Source organism: Artemia franciscana, chromosome 2, assembly GCF_032884065.1.
Source record: "Artemia franciscana chromosome 2, ASM3288406v1, whole genome shotgun sequence".
NCBI lineage: Eukaryota > Metazoa > Arthropoda > Branchiopoda > Anostraca > Artemiidae > Artemia > Artemia franciscana.
The window spans coordinates 64152482-64177311 of NC_088864.1; the positions used below are offsets into that span (position 1 = coordinate 64152482).

At 32.6% G+C, this 24830-nt stretch overlaps 1 protein-coding gene across 1 annotated transcript in view; it reads left to right on the forward strand.

Moving 5' to 3' along the window:
- The first annotated feature begins 10234 nt into the window (after window positions 1–10234).
- LOC136043941 (longitudinals lacking protein, isoforms H/M/V-like) overlaps window positions 10235–24830 on the forward strand; it is a 37436-nt gene continuing 22840 nt past the window's right edge. Inside the window, exons 1-3 of the mRNA XM_065729009.1 lie at window positions 10235–10321; window positions 16366–16987; window positions 20346–20447. Coding sequence (XP_065585081.1) covers window positions 16409–16987; window positions 20346–20447 — 681 coding nt within the window. The 5' untranslated portion in view covers window positions 10235–10321; window positions 16366–16408. The remainder of the gene's footprint in view (window positions 10322–16365; window positions 16988–20345; window positions 20448–24830) is intronic.

Consider the following 24830-nt stretch of genomic DNA (forward strand, 5'->3'; position numbering starts at 1 on the left):
TAAAAACAACATGGACAGCATCAGGTACAAGTGACCTTCTACTTAGCCTACATACCAAAGGGAAAAGCATGCATCTCTATACTATAATTTACCTCCAACCTGCCTAATGTGCAAATATATAGCCAAAATTATCTAGTTCCAATGTATTCTGTCACCTGTTACCTTTTCCCCCATTCTTGCTTTGTTACAGTTGCTTCAATTAACAAGGAGTTAAAGGTTGAGGGATAGATTGGCAGAATCAATGGGAAATATGTAACTTCAGCTATATATATTTTTGAAGGTCATCAAAGATCAGGGCCCTCTAGAGCAAGAATGAGTAGAGATGTGTACTTTGAAATACCTTCCCAGGACATACTTTAGCCTGTAGACCCATCCCTGAAAGTTCCATTTTCCTAACCTAACCCCTTTCAGTGATAGCAAGAAGTCAATCAACTAGAATTTTACTGGATAAAATTGCCATCCTTTGGAAAGGACTCTGAATAGTCTACCCTAGCCTACTTGTTCAATAGGATTAAAGACAGTTTCAGAATAATGATTTGGCAGCACATAAATCCTCAACTTATCTATAATACTTCACCTAGGCCTGTTTACAGAGCCTAAAAGGAGTTAATGCTTGAAATGCTACCATGTGGCAATTAAATGGAGCCTCAATGTTCCCTGGAAGAAGTCAATCCTTAGAATGATTCCAAATGGCAACTTAAGGTAATAATTATGCCTGGATATGCCAGAAAACATGGAAATCTTTCAATTAAATAATAAGTTTTTCATTGATTTAACCTACTTGCTAATAGATAGCCTAATACTCAGGGTGTCCTTTCATGTTGATCCCAAAATATGGTGATTTACTAACCTGGCTCAGATCCCTCTTTCTTTTGCAAAATTACTGTCCAACCTTCTTCTAAGCAAATAACTTGATATTCCATTACTTCATTCTTGTCCATATTTATTTTTTGTTGAAGAAGGTGAATTGTGTACTTACTGCGCTAACCATTCTTTTGAGCACGGTAAGAAAATCACTTACTGCGGTTACTGCCGGCAGTAACTATTCTCGTTCCCAGCGGGTTGGGCAGTAACCATTTTCCCACTAGGAACGGAAATAGTAACCATTCGGTTACTACAGTAAGTCCCTGGAACACACCCATAGCCTAGCTATTTTTTCTATTATTATCCTCTTTTTCTTCGTTTGGTAATTTAAAGATGCCGGTGCAGGTGCAGCAGGTCTTTTCTGGCGATATTGTTGATCAGGTTCCAAAGTTTGTGTACAGGGTATATGAACTACCAATTAGTCCTTTCATCCCGTTGACTCGCCTAAATGTATCTTCAGATAATCAGAAGTCCTTCATCCTCAGTAACCAAGCCCCTGGAAATAAAGAAGTCTTCCTTTCAGCTAATACCCCGTAAAACCAATTAAAATTGTTAATTCTATTGACGGGTTGTGTGAACGTGTGAAGTGCAGGTGCTTGAGCTATACATCCCCAGTAACTTAAGGCCTATAGGCCAGCCGGTACCATTACGATTCAAACAATCCCTATCTCAATACGGTTCAACGTAGATTAACAACCCCTCTTTGCAAAACACTATTGATCAACAACCTTGTTCTAATGACCAACGAAGGTTTTGACAATCAACAACGTGGATCAAAGCGAACGACAACTGAAATTGTTGTTTGTAATTTTTCTTGGACAAATGTAAGCGAAAAATTTGAAGGACGTATATCATGGTGGATTTTGTTTCTATAATTTAGAAGAAAAAAACAAACAATGGATTTATCATAAAGGTTTGGTACATGTTGTTAATTCTAGCTCTTGCATTGTTAACTTGATCTGTTAAATGATCTAAACATAATTGAAATTAAGAGTGCATTTGGCACCCTTGAACTAATCTATTCGGGCATATATTAGTTTTTATCCTTTTTCATAATGTACTTTTTTCCACCTTGTACAATTTTTAGGGGCTTAGGGCTATTTAGCTGGGTACTATTTGCCTTCTTCGTCTTTTACTAGATTGCAGCTGTCGCTACAACTACGACCTTGTATGCGAAAACGTAGTTTTTCTGTTTTGTTTATAAGAAAAATTAAGAACAAAAGGTGCTAGATGTAGCAACTTCTTTTAAAATTTACCATCATATAGCTTTCTATAATGTTCCAGTGTCCCACTAGCAGCAGAGAAAAAAACGGAAAAAACATGCTTTCGATGCGGAACATTGTGGTTGCAGCCCTCTTTCTTATTTATCAAACAGTTCGTGGTAACGAACTGTAGTAAGGAGCGACCCGGATCGATAGTAACCGAAATTCTAAGAAATGATATTTTGATACTAATAGTTACATCAAAAGAATTGCATTTTAATAAAGATTTTAAACATATAAGTTTCATCAAGTTTAGTCTTACCCATCAATTTGAGAAAATTTGCCTTATTTTAGAAAATAGGGGAAAACACCCCCTGAAAATCATAGAATCTTAGTGAAAATCACATGATCAGATTCAGCGTATCAGAAGACACTGCTAAAGAAGTTTCAAGCTCCTATCTACTAAAATGTGGTATTTTGTCAATTTTGCTAGAAGACAGATAACGAAGGCGTGTTTATTTGTGTGTTTTTTTCCCAGGGGTGATGGTATTGACCTAGTGATCCTAGAATGTCACAAGAGGGCTAATTCTAACGGAAAATAAAAGTTCTAGTGCCATTCTTAAGCGACCAAAAAGTTGGAGGGTACCTAGACCCTCGCCTACGCTAATTTTTTTTCCCAATGTCACCGGATCAAAATTCTCAGATAAAGAGTTTATGTAGCATAGTCAAAAAACCTAATTAATATGTCTTTGGGGACGACTTGCTCCCCCATAGTCCTCGTAGGAAGGGCTGCAAGTTATAAACTTTGACCAGCGTTTACACATAGTAATGGCTATTGGGAAGTGTATAGACGTTTTTAGGGAAATTTTTCGGTTTGGGAGGAAGGAGTTTAGGGGAGAGGGTTATGTGGGAGGATATCTCCATGGAGGAATTTGCCACAGGGGAACGTAATTGCCTTGCTCTTGACGCTTCAGTATTTTCAGTAAATTCAAATATTTATTCTACAGCCTTTGTGATTCATGGGTCATTCTTAAGAAATTGGGGCAAAATTTATGCTTCAGTGTAAAGAGCAAGGTATTGACGAGGGGGCGAAGCCCCTCGTATACGTAATAAAAACACACGAATATTGAAGTTCGTTACGTAAGTTAATTCGTAAGTTACGTATATTTTTGTATAATAAAAACGTTCGTAAGAAATAAAAAGTTCTATTTGCCTTTTTAAGTAACCAAACAAATTGGAGGGCAACTAAGCCTCCTTCCCTACTCCTTTTTTTCAAATCGTACGGTAAAAACTATAAGAAAGCCATTTAGCCAAAAAAAAAATATGGAAATTTTGTTTTAATTATTCATGTAAAGAGAGCCAAAATCAAAACATGCATTAATCCAAAAGTGTTCAGAAATAAAATAAAAAAACTAAGTTTTTTTAACTGAAAGTAAGGAGTGACATTAAAACTGAAAACAAACGGAAATTACTTAGTATATGACAATGGTTGTTGCCTCCACAACACCCCTATGTTTAAGCTAAAGGTTTTTACTGTTTGAAAAAGTAGAGTCGAGAGAAAGAGTCAAAATTTAACATAAAGAGCGGGGGGTTGAGGAGGGAACAGCCCCTTTCATATCCGGGGTTACTTCTGTTCGTTTTAAGTTTTAATGTCGCTCCTTACTTTCCGTCGAAAAAACTTATTTTTTTTATTTAATCAAGCAAAGGAACTGTAAATAACCTTCATAGAGTTTTCGGACAAAGTAGTTCTAACGGTATTTTTGTTCCGACGAAAAACCATTTTTAGGAGCTCTATGCTATTGTTTTTGATACTATGGGACGGGTTCGCCTCTTACTAGGTTGCAGCCACCTCTACAACCACGATAATAGTAAGATTTATTGGCAGCTTGAGAATCTAATCAAGTCCTTGTGGTATAGCAAAGGAAAGAAACTTTTACTTTTTTATAGCAGCACTGCCAATACGACACACTTGTACTATTTATTTATATAATCTAAAAAATATTTCTTATTTATATATAGTATGTAGTTTATAAGTACAAAGTTCATTTCTGTAGTGTTATTTCTAGAGTTTGTCAAAAAATTTAGGAAGGAGTATAAATTATTCTGAGGTTTAGTAAGAAAATACATATTGAAATTTCAAACAATATTCAATTTATATTAAATTGAAAGTTATTGAATCTAGTCTCCTTTTTTTGTCAGAAAAACAGTCGCTCTGTTGAAGTACAGATAGTCTAATATTATTTTCAAAATTTAGGGCATAGTCAATTAAGCTTTCTTTCATAAATATTAAAACATTTTTCAAACGTCTTAGAGAATTCAGGAAAAGGTGTATATAGTACATTATTATTTAAGAATTAACGACGTTTCGTGACTACTAAGGTCCCTGCGTCAGCCCTGCAGTGCATTCCTGCAGCGTGATTCGATCTTCTGGGTCCCGCATTACCAAGCTAAGGTCAAATCCAGTGCGCCACCACAAGACCGTATATAGTACATTAAAAATCTTAAGATAAAATTCAAATTTTGCCGCATTTAGTTTTATTAGCCTCTTTTTGAAAACCGTCCTCTCTTCTCTAAAATATTCCTCAAATTACTTTGTTAGGGATGAATCCAAAAGGAAAGCTATTTTCTATCGAAGGTCTTGTGATACAGAAAGAGATCCTGACGAAGTTCCAACTGATGTTCGAATGAGAAAAAGCCCCTAAGATTTATATTTGACAGACGATGAAAAGGTTAGCGACTAAAAAGACTCGCAACTTTTGGGTTTGTTGTTGTTTTTATCTTGGAAATGCAAAGTGAAGTAGAATACAAAACACAAAAATAAAAGGATTAGAGGGAAGTTATTCTTCCAATTATCTCTCCATTCTTTGCCCCGTCGTATACAGCTGATGGTCTTAAAAACTTTTAAATATTTTAACTGTTTTTGGTTGTTGCAAAATTATAGACTTAGTGCCTTATTAAAGATTTGAAAAAGATCAGAGATTATCAAATACCTCTTTTCCTTTCCTCATTCTACCGAAAAAAAAATAATCCAATCAAATTTTATGAGAATTAAAGTTTGACTCAAAGTGTAAATATTGAAATGTTTTTTAATACAAGCTGTCCAGATGCGACCTGTATTCCTAAAATAAATTCCAAAACTTTAACGCCTGTTTAACCGTAATACCTAAAATCTATGGTTCCAGTCAGTCAGAATGAAGCCGACGACATTTGGGCTCTAGTTTATGGCACATACGTTCAGAATGAAGCCAACGACACTTGGGTTCTAGTGTATGGCACGTATTCCAAACTCAATGCTTCTTATTGAGACTCTTCGAAAATTTTAACCAAAGCTTAGCATTTCTGTTTCACTTAAAAAATTTAGAGGTTCTATAGAATGTTCCTTCATGGATAATTGACCTTCTAAGGTCCAGGGCCAAGGATAATAAATATGTAAGTAACTGGTTTTTCTGCGACACGAATAGTTTACAATTTTTTTAACTATTTAAGAATTAACGACGCTTCTTGACTACTATGGTCCCGCAAGGCAAATATTTTGAAAAGTATACATGATATGAGTCATTTAAATCAGTACGCCAGTCTTTTAACAAAAATGAAGCTTTTCTTTTTCAATCAAAACAAAGCAAGAGTTTTTTTTTAAACTCAGCGCAAAACCAAACTAAGTCTTGACTCGATGCAAATATAAACTAAGTCCAAGCTGCATAATTTTGGTGATATACTAACCAAATCAACTAGGTCCTCTATCACTGCAAAAGCCATAAGACTCCTATTTGTAGTAGAAAAGAATTTAAAGCAAACTTTGCCCTCTTTTTTGAAAAGTTTTTATTAGAGGACAAATAGGAAGACAGCACAGTGATTAAATTATACATGAAACAGGTGAAGGATCTAGGGGGAAGGAGGGAAGCCTGTCCTGGGTGCTGGATTTTATGGGGCCACGACTCAAAATACAGTTTTGATCTGATCAAGTAAGATTTGAACCTTGATTTTCCAGCTCTAGAACGTGCCAACGTTTGCTTTGAAGATGTAATAATTGAGAGGGATGTAGCCCGCCTAATATACGGAATAATTTCTGTCCTTGTCAAGTTTTAATATTTCTCTTTACTTTCAGTTGAAAAAACTTGTTTTAAAACATATAATTCCTAATTGCTTCTCAGACAAAGCCAAAAAATCCGTCTCTACTCTCTATGAAATTTATTTTTTCTTTTCACCAGTCTCCCCAGTCCAACAAAATGCTTTTCTACTGACAATTTCTAGGCATTCTTCCCCTCCCATCTCCCAGAAAATCCCCAAGGACAATCCCATCCTCAAAGAAAATTCCCCCTGGAAAATTTCCTATTGGCAGTTCCACCTGGAAAATTCTAAGGATTAAGGAATGAGGAGGCACGGGCTACAAAGAGGAAAGTTAGATCTTTTTCGTATATATCTGTCTGAAAGCCAAATCTGTTTCCAGCTATTATGGACATAAAAATAAGTCTCCCAAGCTCTAGTTCATAAACTTTGATTGATTCATTTGGCCGATAATACCAGCTTTTTTAATCGCACATCGATCACATAAAGGAATATGGATAATTCAAGAAATAAATTAGCAAACGATCCTAGTATTCAAAAAATATATTTAGTTTTCTTCTATGTTATCGTGATTACATAAATTTAAAAGTGGAAACATTCAAACTTTTTTTTTCCTAATTCACCTTGGATAGTTCTCTTTTTTTATGAATGCTTTCATTTTAACTTTTTGAATCAGTTAATTTATTTATGACCCTTGCATCAATTTTTTCAAAAAATTGTAGAGCTGGCCATAGGAGCGTAAAGTGGGACCAGAGGAGACAAAGGGTGCTTATATTTTAATTAGTGCTAGTACCAAACGTAATTTTCCATAACATACTTTCCTCCTTAAGAAATTGTAAATTATATTAAAAATTTTACTGGAATCTTTGCCAGGGAGGAGTTTGCAAAAAAAAATACATCTCCAATTATATTATTCTCTTCAACGCATCAAAAATACCCAATTGAATATGTGGTTTTAGCTACATTAGTTCCCTCTTCTACTTGTAAGGTGAATTTTGTAGTGCGTATTTGAGAAAATAATTGATAGCAAAAATCTGCTCGGTTGTCTTAAACAGGATATCTATCGAGGATCTCTATATCTCTGAGATGGTAAACCTAGCTTTTTTTTAGCGAAGCCCTCTAAATCCCATCAATCGCACACTAGCTAAGATAGTTTGCATGATTGCGTAGTTTTAATTTCATTTGATTTTTTGCCGATATGGCAAATATTGGCACCTTCCCTTAGACTCGTTTGTGCTTCCTTAAAGACGTGTGCCTACAAATTTGGGAAATCCTGGTCTAGGCTATCAATTTGAAATCTTTATGCCACATTAAGGGGGATTTTTAAATAGTGAAAATGCACTATTTGCGTGCTATTTCTATTATGACTGACACTTCTGCTGTTTTCACTACTACAACTATTTCACAACTGTTACTACTACTAAAAAGACTACTACCACTGCTACTAATACTATCACTAATGCTATTCACAGTACTACTAATATCACTTCTGTTATTATAACTACTACTATTGGTGATGCTAATGATATTAGTAAAACTTTCAGAGGACAGGGAGAGCACTGTCAAACTGAGCCAAAACACAATATGGACATGCGGTTTATCAAAGACAAGTGTAAGGAAGATTTCAGAAACACTTTAGCACATTAATCTGAAACTTCCAGGACCGCCAACATTATTATCACATTTACTATTACTTCTGCTGATGCTCCTTCTACCATTACTGCTACTATTACACTAAATCAAAATAGTTTAAGCGGATTTGGGTCTTAAAAATGCACCAGGTTGTCAAGATATCAAGGCAAGATATTCTAGGACTGAGAAAGTGCATTAAGTAGAGACTTTCAGGAAAAGTTTATCATTCGCTAAAATCAAATCAAAAAGAAGTATTTACACGGTGGTTGTCCATAAGACATCCAAGCAATATCTCACGAACAAGTAAGGATATCAAGATAAAGCTCATTATCATTATATGATCTGAGTAACGGTACAGAGCTTTCGTTTAAAGTTCAGAAAATGGCATTCCCTCAATATATTTTAGTATATCTGCCTTGAAATCTGTCAAATCCTCATAGAAAGTATCATTTGACTAAGTTGACAGCTGTGGGAGTTTCTTGTTGTGCCTGGCCGAGACCAGCTGCATATTATTTATAGAGTATCAATATTAGATTGACTACATCTTAGTGATTTTACGTTTTCTCTACTTAGACTAGCCTCTTTTTAGTTTTTTCAAGACGCATTTAAGAAACCTTACTAAGTTTTACCGAAATCTCTTTGGGAGTTTCATGTGGACCTGGGAAGTTTGTTTTGCCATTATGGTCCCCTGGTCTTTGAGAAGTTTTGTCGACGCTTCGACTCACAAAGTGATATTTAAGATATCGAATCCTTATAAATCTTAAAGAGCCACTATGAACATAACAAGCGAGAAAATCGAATATGTGGTCTACCTCAGGATAAAGGTTAGAATCATTTATAACTTGCCTTTACGATCAGTTGCCAGACTAGTCAGGCAATAAGTTTATTCGTTTTTGACCCACAATTAAACCACAAGCAAAGTCATAATAAAAAAAAGCAAAGCAGATTACTTTAAAATGAACAAAAGCAAGAGCGTGCAGATACTTTTGTGTCAACTAGGGTAGCTTTCCAGAAAGTTCTGCAAGCATATATCCTGTAAAGAAGTGTATGGTCTTCAATCTCCTGACCATGATGGCAGATAAAGCAAAAGAAAAATATTCTAAGCAAATTGAGTTGGTATCTTTTTTTGTATAAAAAATGGATTAAACCCAGAAAAAAATATGTGACCTGTAAAAACTGAACACAATTTAGGGAAAGACTTTCTATCCTATATACCTAACAGAGTCACAGTTCCACAAAGTAACGGAGTCACAAAATTACTATTCAACCAAAACCGTCAGACTTTAAAGTTTTAGAGAAAGTCCAGTCGTTTGAACTTTATATTCTACCTTTGGAACAAAAAAGGAAAACCCGTTCTTAGTTCCGCTAATTGAAAGAATGTCGTCCGCAAAAACAAGATCTCCCTTACTACATGAGCCCTATATTTTGTTTGCTGTTCTAATAATATCTGCCTTGCCATATATGTGTTCTCTTGTGTACTTGGCTGAAAATTTCATTGTCAGAATTTTTCTGAAAGTTCGCGTGTAAAAATTTTTCTTTCAGTTTAATTGTAAATTGTTGAGATTTGATCGATTTTTGAAAAAATCTATGAAAGGCAGGGAAGCTGTATCTATCATTCCTGATGTATGCATTACCAGCCTGGGTGGCTAAACAACTGGACATAAGGATTGAAGAAGGTAATGGAGTACTATTGTCATTTCGTCGGACGTGACTGTTGCCTCTGGCCAATTCTATCGGACGTGATAGGCCTGGGAGAATTTTTTTGTCGGAAGTGACTGCTTCTAGTAGCTGAATTATGAATCTAAACCTATTTTACTTTTTTATGTAGTTCTAAGTCCTCTCTCATGGTCCTTGGGCAATCCACTTTAATGCTTTTTATTTGGCCCAAGATGAATGACTAAAAGGCCCAATTTTTGGCAGTATTCCATCATCCAGCTTTAAAAAGTGGCCAAGTCATATTAAAATTCCGCCATAACCCTAAAAAAATGGAGATGTAACCGGGCATTTTGTACATCCTCCATGTTATATGGTGTCCATCAAATGAACACCTAAAATGTTTCTCAGCCAACTTTTTTCTGAAAACATAAAAAAATCTTCCTCAGCAATTCAAAGTGTGCCACTTCAGGGTCATACTTGACTGATGTCTTAACTATGGCCTCCAATATTCTGGTCTTAATTTACAAACTCGACACCTTATTCTTTTAAGCTTTTCATTCTGACAAAAAAAAAAACCCTGAATCTAAGTCTTGTTAATAAATGCAAATTCTATCATTAAAACACACTCAGTTGATATTTCAGGAGCCTGAAGAAGAAGATTAAAAATGTAGGCATAAGTAATATATTACTTTTAACGTTAGAAATATCAATAATTGTAAAAGAAAGTAAAGACTATCCTGGCTTTTTCCTTTTCTGCTCTGGAAGCGAATGATGAACAAATTTGGTAACGTTGCCCATCATGGTTTTCTCTATTTACAAAAATTTAGCTTAACACCAGCAACATGAATTTCATTTCAAGAATGGAATAGATATAATCAAGATAACCATTTTTTTCTTTATAAGTACAATTACCTATTATTTCTTAAACTACATTTAACAGTGATAGTTTATTTTCTACCAGTACTGATTTTAGGCTTAAGATTGTACATGGTAGGCTAGCCTAGGGTACTTCCTGCAGGGTGGCTTAATATCCTATGTAGCCTACTTTGACAGTATAATCTTGGTCAAATATTTTGACTAAAATTAGTCAATATTGTACAAGACTTCATAACTAACAAGGTGAACTTACTAGTTGATGTATTGAGTTAAAAATGAAGACCTGAGTTGAAGTAGTTGTCCTAGTAATTAATGTCCCTCACAATGCAGAGCACATTTAGTATCCTATCCTAGTTCAGATCTGCTATTTAGACTAGCCTAATTTATAAAACATTTTGCTTGACTACTACCCCATAGGCCACCTTATAGTTCAGAAGAGAGGATAAGCTAGGTATGTTGTTTCCAAATTTTATATAGGCCTAGACTAACAAAGTTTTTCCAAAGTCCAAAAATTACTCCTCTTTAGAGGAAGAGGAGGTATAGGCTATTGCTTCAAGACCTTCCTAGCAGGAATAACTAAGCCTCAAAATCAACCCTAAAAGCTGTATGTGTCAAACTTAAGTTCTCATTCACAATAGCTTAGCAAGGGGAGGGGATTCAACTTCTTTTTAAGTAGCAATGTAATGTTTGATTTCTTTTGTATGAAGGATTTTACATGCAGGGAATGTGGGTTGCCTAAAGGTTGAGAATAGTAGTTGTTCAGAAGGAGACATACTAGAGCAATAAGATGAACAGCTTTAGATTACATATTTTATGCTCATTTTAATGGCTATGTTCAAATTTTGACCTTTCTTTCTCAGCTTTCTCCCCCTCCTCCACTAATGGTCTAATATTGCCTTAGGTTAACCTACATTAAAACTAACATAGATTAAAAAATATTAAAATTCTTTTGTTAGACTATAATGTACAGTATAGCATTTACAATAATCACTATCAGATTATTAATATTTGTATATTGATAAATTTAACACAATATATTTTTTTATCCTATATTCAGTACAATTAGGCTATTCAAGCTAAAATAGATATCTCTGAATCCACACTGAGTAACTGGTTTACTGGTATTAATTGAAAGAACCAAAATCAGCTATACTTCTAGGGCTATTATGTATCCATCAGGGTTGGGGGTGTATTGTCAGGGTAGCAACTATTATGTTGAAAAGGACTATAAAACAATGAGTTTAATGGTATTTTGTTTTGTTTATTTTATATATAGTCAAGGGTTAGGTAGAGGGGGTATTGCAAAAAAACAAAGACAAAGTTGTGAAAATAGTATAACATCATCAATCTAAAAAGTCTCAGTTTCTTTTCTAGCATGTCCCCTTCTGGAGAAATATTGTTGCCCCCTTCTGGAGAGCTGGTATTCTTAAGCTCTACCAAGATGTGAGGCATATAGACAGATAATTTCTTGGTTTTCCTTTCTTTTATATTGCCTTAAAGTTAGCCAACTTCCTATTGTTTGGGAGAATTATGGAAGTGAAAGCCATCTTGGATATTAATGGAATTTGTTCAGAACTGTATTAAAATATTTCTTCTTATGCTTTTTAGTGTATGCCAGCAACTTTATTAGCACAAAATCTTTTAGCTTTTCTGAATATTCTCTTTGCAAATTATTGGCTCGGCATTGGCTTTACTGACAGAGGAGTTGGTATGTTGGCTGTGGGTTGAACAGAGCAATTTGTATCCAAGTAGGGATTCTTTAAACTGCTCTTTCATTTACAACTAAGGTTTTTATACCTTTTGCTTTCATTAAATCTGAAATATATTTAGATAGGCTGGCTATAGACTCATGTTGCCAGGACCTCTGGTTTCAGTTTTGAGTTAGTTACAATTGCCTCTTCATTGTCTCTCACTGCCATTTAAGTCAAATTTCATAGCTTATTTCTGTATTTTTGAACTTGTCATGGTGGCAGTCATGTTTAAATTCAATTTTGTTTTTCCTCACAGCTCTATTAACTTGTTTTGTCAGGTATAGGAGTATTTAAGGTTTTGCCTTAAATTGCAGCTTGGAGCAATATATTTAGAGACCAATTTTTGCATAATTGTCTCAGGTGCTATTCTTTTCAGTAGCTATGACAGTTTTAGTTTTTCCATTTTTATCTATGTTGCTATTTTCAACTTTATCCTCTCATTCAATCTTGGATATGTGCTGCCTTATCTGCTTTTATTCTGTCAAAGATTTCTTTATCTTACTCTCCTTTTATTGTTCCCCAGTCAGGATACATACATGGTCTCTGCATTCAAGACGAGAATGGTAAGAAGCAGATAGGATTTACCCAGGGTCATTAGTCACTCCTAAGTCAAATAATAATGATTGTTGATGGTGCATCTACTCTGTCAGTTGGTCTACATTCTGTCTTAGTAGATTAATATTCAAGGAAATTTGTAGTGACACTGGAGGCATGCCAAACTCTCTTAACAGGAAAACAATTAAATTACAATGAGAATTAATTTTAGAGACTTGGTCAGGTAAGCTTGGTTTGGAATAAATTGATCATGAGTTGAACATCTTCCATAAATAATGTTTATAATAAATTATTTATAGTCTCAAACATGTATTTTCAGCCCAACTACAGAAAGGACACACAGAGGTAGAAGGCTATCATTTTTTTGCAAAATACCCAAACATTTTTTGGGAGGGTTTTTATTTTTGTTACAGTTTTGCCAACATCTAGAATATCAGTTTTACTTTTTTTTACTGTTTGTTCTGATGGTACTTAGAAATATATCATCAATTGATTCCAATGATTCTTTTGCATTATAACTTGTTGAATCTGTGAAACTACCTGTACCCCCCTTGCTACCCATTTATGCTATTTATGTAATGCTGTTCTAGATTTAGTGACCCACCTGTTGTGGCTGCAAAGGAATTAGAATCCAGCAATAACCTCATTGCTGATTCCTAAATTCTGCTAACTAGCAACAAATTATCGTTTGATGCCCTCTACTTTTTTCTTGGTTTGCAACTGTCCTTTCTAGAAGTATCCACATGATAGGCAATGTCCTCTTTTTGCTGATGGAAAGCTTCATAACTTCAGCTTAGATGGACAAATATACATTAATATGGGATAAGGCTTTGCAGCTGCTGAAGTTCTGATAACTGAGGAATTTGACCCTTTTTTAGATTCTGATTGTTTGCAATGACACATGCCTCAATTTTGAACTTGCTCTTTAACAATTCTATTATGAAATGTGCATCATCTGCTTCAGCTGCTACTCTATATGTAGAAATTCATACAATATTTTATATCTGTTTTTTTCTTGCCCTGACAATTTTAAAGAGATCAATCTCTAATTTCTCAACTTCTCATTGGAATTTACAGGTCCTACCTGCAGTGCTGATATCTGTTTCTTGGCCCTTCAGCCAGAAAGTGCAATGGGGAGCTGTGGGCCAGCCATCATGTGCTTTCACACACTCTTCCTGTTTACCTTCCAACTTGAACAGAAATTATGAGTTCTAGCATCCCTTTAAAAATTGAAAAATTTTGAAGGGCAGCCAGGCTGCTTTGTACCCCTAAGTCCTCCGACAACCAATCATGGTGCCAAATTTAAAATTTTAAGGCAGCAATTTTAATTAGAAAGTTCAAAATATGACAAGAATACAGCATTGCTGTCAAATTACAGTAATTTTAATGCAAATAATAAGTGCCCTATTTGTGAGTTGAAAATGGGTCCAACATAGAAAAAGCAGCATGTGGGATTCAAAGCCAAAGTTGTTATCCAATGAAGAAAGAAAGAATCATATGAAACCCTAAGATATGTTAGGCCAATTCCCTGACAATGATATTGAAAATAAGCAGAAATTAAATTAAGAAAACAGATTTTATATATTGAAAGCAAGGAGTGACTTTAAACTCATAACAAACAGAAAATATTCTGTATAGAGGGGTGGCCACCACCTCTAAATACCCCAGTCTTTAAAGTTTGATTTTTTGATTGTTCTTCAAGAACAAATGCTTTAATGAAAGAGGAATGTGATAAAAAGCTTTTTTTTCAGAGCAACTTGAAAATGAAAGAGTTTATTTACTTGGCAAATAAAGCTGTTGCCAGCACATTTGGTGCTGGCAACAGCACCAAATAGTAGTTTTGATAGTAAATAGTTTTGAAGTAAATGCCAAAATAATAATAAGTCCATTACATTCAAAAATCATATATCTATTGGAGTTTTTAGGGACCATAGCTGTGGTTGGCAAGGCTTGATTTGTAGGGTTTTGCATATTGGCTTGATAATGGTTGGCAGACTTCAGAAGTAGTGGGTTGTCTGTATCTAATGTAAATGGGCCAAATTTTCAAATATGTCCTAATACATCCATTAGCTTCTCTTTCAAAGTTAAAATCACAGCTATATATGAGCTTAGAAGAGGGAGACTATCAGAGGTATATATTTGAATTGGTTTATTCATCAATCAACAAAGGTTGTTATGAAAAGTATTTTTGAACCATAGAGGACCAGTCTTCAATGTGGCTAGTGGGGTTAGTTCTTCCCTTAGAAGTGTAATTACAGCAAGCATGTTTGGGAAGGGTTGCATAAAAAATAATGGGTGTTGAGATTGCTTAGTATTTTTTTTCCTTCTTTACAGGGGTACAAGATGCTCAAGAAAACCAGGTAGAGAGGGGGGCAGTGAAAAGTCTACTAGATTGAATCAAATATCTGCTAGTTTTAATTGTTGTAGTGAGCTAACTTGTCTGTTGTGTCTCAAATGGTGCACTTTGGTTTTTCAAATCACTCCATTTCCACTGAGGATTTGAATACATCCCCACTGGTAGGTGACTTTGTTCTCACTAAAAAGACTTCCATTAGCCAATAATTCAATTGGTTCAGAACATATTCCTTACTCTGCTAATAGCTTGCTTTTTGAAAAGCTTATGAGAATGACCTCAAGTTCCTTTGGAGACTTTAGATTGAAAAAGATCAGAAATGGAGCTGTTAGCATTTATAAGCTTTGATCAAACTGCTCTGCTTGTGATGATTGAATGACAGAGGTCTAACAATCCTTGTAGTTTCTTGTTTTATGCACAAGACAACAATAAGACCTATTCTTATCCCTGGGAAGTCATCTAAGGTGAGGCTTAACAAGAGTAATCAAATTTAAGCAAGCCTGATGAGTACCAATTACACTTACTGTCTGCAATGAATCTGTATTGTGTGTCCATAAATAAAAACCAAATTAAAACACTGTTCCCATTATGGTCAATAGATTTTATCTGCAAAATCTTAAAGCACTGTTCATCCAAAGACTATCCAGTATAGAGAATTCATCTGGACAACAGGAAAAAAAAATGATTTTTTTTATCAGCAGTATTGATCAGGATGTAATGAAATGTTTCTTCTGTTGCTTTATTTTGCTGATAGGGTATGGTAATATACAAACATTTTTATTAACATAATTGAGGAATTTACTGATCTGGATATTCAGATATCTATAGAGCTACAAGTGGCTCCAATATCATAATTTACTGATCAACACCCTGTCTTCCCCTTTGCATACATTGTTTTTTACCTTGATTATAATAAACATATAAATAAATATCTAACTATTCCTTTTGATTTGCTACTAAGTCTCAATGGGGATTAACATATAGATAAACGTTTTATTCTAAATATATCAATACAAAACATACCTGTATTGTTTTGGCTTTCTATCTGGTTTTGCTATGCATAGCTAAGTGTGGCTAAGTATAATCGTGTTGACATGTTTTTCAGGTTGTCAGGCATTTTTGTCAGTATGTTTTTTCCTTAATAAGGTTTTTTTTAGATTGATATTCATTAGGTGATATACATTATTTTTTACCTTGATTATCATAAACATAAAATTAACTACCTAACTATTCCTTCTTCTTTGGATTGCTACTAAGCCTTATTGGGAGTTAACATATATGTGAATGTTTTGTCACAGAACATATGTGTGAATATATCAATGAAAACATACCTGTATAGTTTTGGCTTTCTATTTGATTTTCTATCAGGTTGTCAGTATATTTTTTCTTCTTTAAGAAAGTTTTTTTTTAGATTGATATTCTCTGTGTGCAGTATTGCAACCTGAGCAAATATCATGGATTCAGAAGACAAAGAGTTATGTTTACAGTGGAACAGCCATTCTGATGTATTTCAGTCAAATTTTGGAGAATTATTAAATTCAGAAGAATTTGCTGATGTGACAATATCATGTCAAGGAAGAAATATCCACTGTCATAAGATAGTTCTGTCAATATGTAGCAGCTATTTTCGCAATTTACTGCGCGAGCATAGTCACCCACATCCAATTCTAATAATGAGTGAAGTTAAATATGAAGACTTGTTGTGTATTGTGAAGTTTATGTATACAGGTGAAGTAACTGTACCACAAAGCCAGTTAGGCTCACTTGTAGGTGTTGCTGATGCTTTGAAAATAAAAGGTTTGGCTGAAACAGAGAATGAAAGAACTTCTCAGCTGAAGCCTGAACCAGTTTTAAATAAAAGGAAACGATCAGAACTTGATGATGATGATTCATCTCAGGCTGCTGATGGCTCTTCAGTTTCTTCTAGAGTATCTTCAAAATCAATTACCAGGGAACCACAAGCAGAATCTGTGAATGCAACTACAGTTTATGATTCCAATATGACTGTGATTGAATCAGTGAGGGTCTTAGCTGTTAGTATTTCTTTTCTCTTTATATTTTATTTGAATCAGTCATCATAAAATGTCCAATATAAAATGAACCTAGATCAAAGTCCTGAACTACTTAATAATATATATATATATATATATATATATATATATATATATATATATATATATATATATATATATATATATATATATGTATATATATATATATATATATATATATATATATATATATGTATATATATATATATATATATAAATATATACATATATATATATATATATATACATATATGTTACCATGTATATCCAAAATATTTTTAATGTCAACATTCACCAGTGAATGTCCAAAATTTCTTTTTCTCTGCTTGGATTCAACTAACTTTGCTAGTCAGCGTTTTCAGGCTGATGCCAGCTATGATGGTGAAAGTTAGTTAAATTTGGTTCTGAATATCAGAAATGGGTTAAAAGCCTAATTTAAGCTAACCCAACCAAACCGAATCTATTCTAACCTAACTTGTCATCATCAAAACTCGCATTAAATTTAAAAGTTGACTGGCAACATTGGCTAAATCCAAGGAGAAAAGGGATACTTTGGACATTCATCAATCTGTGCACATTCACTGATTTGTGGACATTCACAGTAACATATATATATTTATATAGCCTATAAATAAATATCAAAGTAAAATATAAACTCTTTTTCCTAGTTGAGGGGAGGGAGGATGCTTCAGACCAATCTGGAGTCTAATTTTCTTAGTTTTAATCTGAGTCACTAATTTGAAGCATTATTTTCTCAGTTCTCTTGAGTATGATCAAAACTAGAATTTTTATGTTCACGAAAACTGAATCAAGTTTATTCAATTTTCACAAGTGAAAAGGGAAATCTTATTACTGAAATAGTAAACAGTTTCACTTTATGTTCTGTGTGGGTATTGTCATGTATTTAATTATAAAAAAAAAGATTATTCACTGTGGTGCTCAGTGTATTCACTATTGGATGGTGAGCACACACCTAGTTCACCCTGGTTAGGTGCATTCAACTTGAGCATGTATTAACACTTTTAATGCTATTGGTTTTCACATTCATCAGTGGATAGACATGGGAAAGGAGAGGGGCTAGTACATCTTGTCAAATATGCTAAAATTTTTGAGGAGATTTTTTTTCAAAAATTGAGGAGGATTGTTTTCAAAGTTTCTTAGAGCTATAAGGGATTTCAAGTTTCATATATATTTATATTTTTTAAATGTGTTTATTTTATTATGGATAATGATGTAAAAGGGTGGAATGTAAAAGTTTAGGAAGTACAGATTTGGTAGAAAATACTGAATTTTAGTCGCATTTTTAAGAGCTGAAACTGTATAAAAGATGACCTGTACATGCAGCTCTAAGGGTTCTACATAATGAATTTCAAAATCATTATTTAGTTAGAACCATTGAAAGACCCAAAAAATTGAACTTTTCATTAGGGCTGACATAATAGGTATAACCCCAGGGGAAAGGTCTGTAAGTAATGCAAACAGCAACAGAACATTTACAAAAAGGGGCACTTGCTATCCTGTATATTTTGAAGTTTTTGTATATTTGCTGAAAAATGTATTTTTCTTGTTTGTATTTTCACAAAAAAAATTAAGCTACAAACTTCCCCTAAACAACAAAATGTGAAATATTTAAACTAAAATGAGTTACAGTATATAATGTTCATACTGCTGCCCCAAAACACCACAAAGGGTTAGTATCATTTGTGTTTTTTTGAAAAAATTCCATAGTTCTCTGTTTTCATTATTACAAAAAGAAAGAAATTTGATACTTATCAAACTCTTAATTTTTTCCAATGTTGATACATTTGTATTTAGTTTTATCAATTTAATATGTAGTCTTATCAATAGTTTTTTCTTTATATATCTTATTCATGTATAAAATATATTTGGTAAATTGGACTTGTAATTAAATTATTCATTTAGTTTCCCATGGATCTCTAATGATAAGTTAACTGTACAGGTGGGGTGGCGAGAATAATTATGTATGGAAAAAATTTATCAATATAAAGCATTTTTGATGATTGGTTGTTTTTTACTATAAAAAAAATACCCTGTTCTGATCTCTGTTTTTTCTTTTAAAATAGATTTTTAAAATAATTCTTTTTTTGTTAAAGTTTTTTCAATTATTTTGTTTTTAAATAAACAAGTAATGATAATGGTAAATTATAAAGATATTTTTAAATATATAATAAATTATTTAGTAATTAGATTCCTATTTTTTTAATTAAATTTTATTCTGGATTGCTTCCATATGTATAGACAAACTAATTGGCTGAACAAGACTTTTACTTAGCTAAAACAATTTGCCTGGGTTTGGATTGAAGTGTGATTACTAATGTAGTCTTTGGAAGGAGTGGGTCTGGGGGGTAGTGAAATCATTAGTATATATTATGATTTACTTTTAATGTAAGTTCAGTTTTGTTATTCATTGTAGTTTTCATTCGTTTTGGTTTTATTTGTTCATTCATAATGACTTCTACTCGTTTTGGGTTTTAACTTTGCTCTTTTCTTTTAATGGAAAAGATATTTTGCTTTTTATCTAATTGATAAGATAAAAATTCGAAAAGTTTGAATATTCTAATGTTCTTTAAATCATTTACAGCTAGACATTCTATACCCTGATTTGAAACCCAATAAGTATCTTGGAAGTTTGTTTTATTCCTCTTTACTTGTCCAATTTCATCTCTTTCATAAGTTTCTATCTATTAATTCTCCTTATTCCTTTATTTGCCCAATTTCATCTGATTCATAAGTTTCTATCTATTAATTCTCCTTATTCCTTTATTTGTCCTATTTCATAAGTTTCTATCTATATAATTCTACATGCTTTAATTTTATTATAAATTACTTATTTGTTACAAGGAGTCTTAGCTGTGCACCAGAAAGGAGAAATATGGTAGTTTTCATGATAATTATGAGTTTTGTTTTTATGAAAATTAAAACAGCTGGTAAGGTATATAGGAAATACAAAAAAAAAAATTATCATATTAAGAATTCAAGGAGGGGATTAAGGCTAGAAATCGCTTTCAATTTGTGTACTTGCTTGAAAGCAAAGTATTTTGTCTGCAGGATATGCTTGATTTAATGGGTTGATTTTGTCTATGCTGGGTAGCTTATAGGGGAAGGGAACCCGTCAGCTAAATAAAATCCCATGAAGCATCTACGGATTTCTAATGTGTCACAGAGGCTCAGGAGTAACGTCTTTTTTTGAGGCCCCTTCTCTAAGTAAAATAACCAACATTTTATGAAAATACCCTAGCCCTGTATATTTAAGAAGCAATGTGTCTGGGAATTCTTTTGAAATCTTTTATTTTGTTTTAAATTACTTTTTTCTTTCAAGGACTCTCATCTGTACACTAAACAGGAGAAAGATGATAGTTTAAATGGTGATTTTGAAACTGTACGGGATGATAATGAGAATATAAATTTGGAATTTACCTCAGTAAGTTTGCTTAGGCTAGCCTTTTTTTTTATCTTAGAACACTGGTCCACTGATTTTAAGTTCTTTTTTTTGTGTATCTGTAAAAATATTTTCTGACTTTCCTTATCTCTATTTTTACATTTCAAGATTTGTTCTTTTATTCTTCTATTCCATTAAAAAAATTTATTCTCTTTCCAGTCACGTTTTTATGTACTGAGAACACTTGTCAACAAATTTTAACTTTGTTTTGTTGAAATGTGAAGTTTATTTTTGACCTTTCATTTTTCTGATTTTGTTTTGTTTTAATTTCTGTTGAAAAACTTTTTATTTTTTATTCTTTGGGAACTGACTTTCTTTTTATCTAACTTTAGCATTTTGTTTCCATTTTCTCCTCATTTTTGGTTATAGTATGGGTTTTTATGTTTCTTTGAAAAACATCTTTTTTGAAAATAATTTCTTAAATTAATAAGGGAAAATATTAATTGCCAAATTTATTTGAATGTTTCCTAGACCATTTTTAAAGTTGTAACATGACTAGGAGAGAAAAACTTTCGTCCCCAATATTTTAGCCTACTTTTTCTAGTTATGTCTGATATTGTTGAAAGACCAAAATAAAACAAATATAACCTATATTTTAACTTCATGCAGACTGAAATAATTTCTTAGACCACACTGCTTTTCCATTTACGAAAAAAAATAATTGAAGAAAAAACGGGTTTAATTTCTTATAAAGCAGTGACAACAAAATAAAATAAAAAAGTACACTTTAGCTACCCAAAAAATAAAAATACTCCGAATATTTCGGCCCCACGTCCGGGAGCCTTTCTCAACGAAAAAAAAAAACAACAAAAAAGGAGAAAATTACAACAATTTAAGACTATTTTTAAGACATTATAAAAATGCCACGACAACTAAACCAACATAAAAAATATAAACAATCAAATATATAAGAAACAAAAACTCACATTTTAAAACAAACACTCCCGCAACTGACTGTAACTTTAGAAAAACTGAAGTAATTGTTTATATTGGCACTTTCCTCTGCCACAATCGATGTATAAATGGGAATCTATTAAAAATGAAAAATATAAATACTTGCAACAATACGAAAAGAGGTCACCCAACCCCAAATCCAACCAAAATCTTACAGGTTAATGAAACACAATTATGAATTATAAATTGAATGGATTTTTTCATTTGCTATTTTAGCTGCCGTCCGTTGACTTCTTACAGCATTGACCATGCTTTGACCTCCGTTTGCAAGGTTATTACTTGTTTCAGGACAATTATGCAACTCAATACTCATTGAAGTTTTTGACTGGTCTTTAATTAAACTATTATAAATTGAATTTATTTTAAATTCCCCTTCATCTCTATTGATACTAATACCCCCATAGATAATCTTTTTTATTTCTATAATTTCTCTGAAACTTTGTAAAATTCCTACAGACTTATCAACAATTTTTGTCTGATCAAATAAAATACTATGATGAGGAAAATTAAACACGTGATCCGCTATAGCGGATTCAAAAGTAACAGGTTTTTTTATTCAGTCTTAGCGAGCAATCTATCGCATTTTTGTGTTGCTGTAGCCTATTTTTTAAATTCTTCTGTGTTCTACATACATAAAATTAACCACAAGAGCATGGAATTTTGTATACCCCCTGTTGTATATTTCTTGGAACTTTATCTTTTCCGTTATTTAGCCTTGAGCTAATATTTTGTCCTGATTTAAAAGCTGTTTTTATATTATGGTTTTTTAATTCTTTCCTTAATTTCTGTGACAACCTCGGGATATAAGGTAAAGTTATGTAATTTGGATTTGATTTGATCCATTTTCTTCTAATTTTACAGGTTCCAGTAACTTTTTTATCCTTTTTTCAATTATTTGAGAAATCATATTTTCGGGATATCCATTTCCTACTAGAATATCCTTAATAAAAATTAATTCACTACTAATATATTCTGTTGAAGCTATATTTAACACTATCCACTAAAGAAATAACTACCCCCCTTTTTACTTGGATCGGGTGATTTGATGTGAAAGACAAATAGCGGTTGTTATTAGTTGGTTTACGGTAAATTGAAAACACTAGTTTATTATTCTTTATATGGATCCAAATATCTAGAAACGGTAATTTTTCTCTGTTTCTGATTATGATTATGATAGTAAAATAGAAACAATTCTAAAGGATATTTCAACATACAAAGAACTTAACTCAGACCCAACCAAATCTTATGTTGCAAAATTAAGAAAGGACTTCGAAGACCTTAAAAATAATCAAAATATCACACCACAGATGTACTATAAGTTTTTTCCAAGAGGATCGGTTTGCCCAAGAATATATGGTTTGCCAAAAATACATAAAACAGACATTCCTCTAAGACCTATAGTGTCAACAAGGAGCTCACCAACAGAAAAAAATGAAAAATGGGTAGCAAAGACGCTTAAACCTTTATTATATCTCCAAAAGTCTTATATAAAAAACTCGGTATTTAAAAAAAATAAACTTAAAAATATTGAAATATCAAGTGATTCTAGACTTTTTAGTTTTGATATAAGTCAATGTATATGTATATACCTTTCGATAAATCTGTTTTTGTTTTATCAAAAAAACTTGATGTGCATAAAAGTGAAATGGAAGAATTGTCTGCAGGTATCGAGATTGAAACTATATTAAATCTAATTAAAATAACTAGCAGGTATACTAATTATTTCAAATTTAGAGATAATTTTTACCATCAAATTAGAGGATTAGCAATGGGAGGACCCTTAAGTCCACTGTTAGCTAATATTTATGTGGAGTATGTAGAAAATTTAGCTATTGATACATATTTTTTAAAACCTAAATTTTGGGGCAGATATATGGATGATGTATTAGTTATTTGGAATTATGGGGAATCACAAATTGTAGGTTTTCTGGAACATTTAAATAATTTGGGAGGGGAATTAGTTTTTACAATTTAAAATGAAACAGAGAAAAAATTACCGTTTCTGGATATTTGGATCCATAGAAAGAATAATAAACTAGTGTTTTCAATTTACCGTAAACCAACTAATAACAACCGCTATTTGTCTTTCACATCAAATCACCCGATCCAAGTAAAAAGGGGGGTAGTTATTTCTTTAGTGGATAGAGTGTTGAATTTAGCTTCACCAGAATATATTAGTAGTGAATTAATTTTTATTAAGGATATTCTAGTAGAAAATGGATATCCCGAAAATACGATTTCTCAAATAATTGAAAAAAGGAAAAAAAAAGTTACTGGAACCTGTAAAATTAGAAGAAATTGGATCAAATCAAAAACCAAATTACATAACTTTACCTTATATCCCAAGGTTGTCACAGAAATTAAGGAAAGAATTAAAAAACTATAATATAAAAACAGCTTTTAAATCAGGACGAAATATTAGCTCATGGCTAAATAACGGAAAAGATAAAGTTCCAAGAAATATACAACAGGGGGTATACAAAATTCCATGCTCTTGTGGTAAATTTTATGTATGTAGAACACAGCAGAATTTAAAAAATAGGCTACAGCAACACAAAAATGCGATAGATTGCTCGCTAAGACAGAATAAAAAACCTGATACTTTTGAATCCGCTATAGCGGATCACGTGTTTAATTTTCCTCATCATAGTATTTTATTTGATCAGACAAAAATTGTTGATAAGTCTGTAGGATTTTTACAAAGTTTCAGAGAAATTATAGAAATAAAAAAGATTATCTATGGGGGTATTAGTATCAATAGAGATGAAGGGGAATTTAAAATAAATTCAATTTATAATAGTTTAATTAAAGACCAGTCAAAAACTTCAATGAGTATTGAGTTGCATAATTGTCCTGAAACAAGTAATAACCTTGCAAACGGAGGTCAAAGCATGGTCAATGCTGTAAGAAGTCAACGGACGGCAGCTAAAATAGCAAATGAAAAAATCCATTCAATTTATAATTCATAATTGTGTTTCATTAACCTGTAAGATTTTGGTTGGATTTGTGGTTTTGTGACCTCTTTTCGTATTGTTGCAAGTATTTATATTTTTATTTTTAATAGATTCCCATTTATACATCGATTGTGGCAGAGGAAAGTGCCAATATAAACAATTACTTTAGTTTTTTCTAAAGTTACAGTCAGTTGCGGGAGTGTTTGTTTTAAAATGTGAGTTTTTGTTTCTTATATATTTGATTGTTTATATTTTTTGTGTTGGTTTAGTTGTCGTGGCATTTTTATAATGTCTTAAAAATAGTCTTAAATTGTTGTAATTTTCTCCTTTTTTGTGTTTTTTTTCCGTTGAGAAAGGCTCCCGGACGTGGGGCCGAAATATTCGGAGTATTTTTTATTTTTTGGTTAGCTAAAGTGTAGTTTTTTATTTTATTTTGTTGTCACTGCTTTATAAGAAA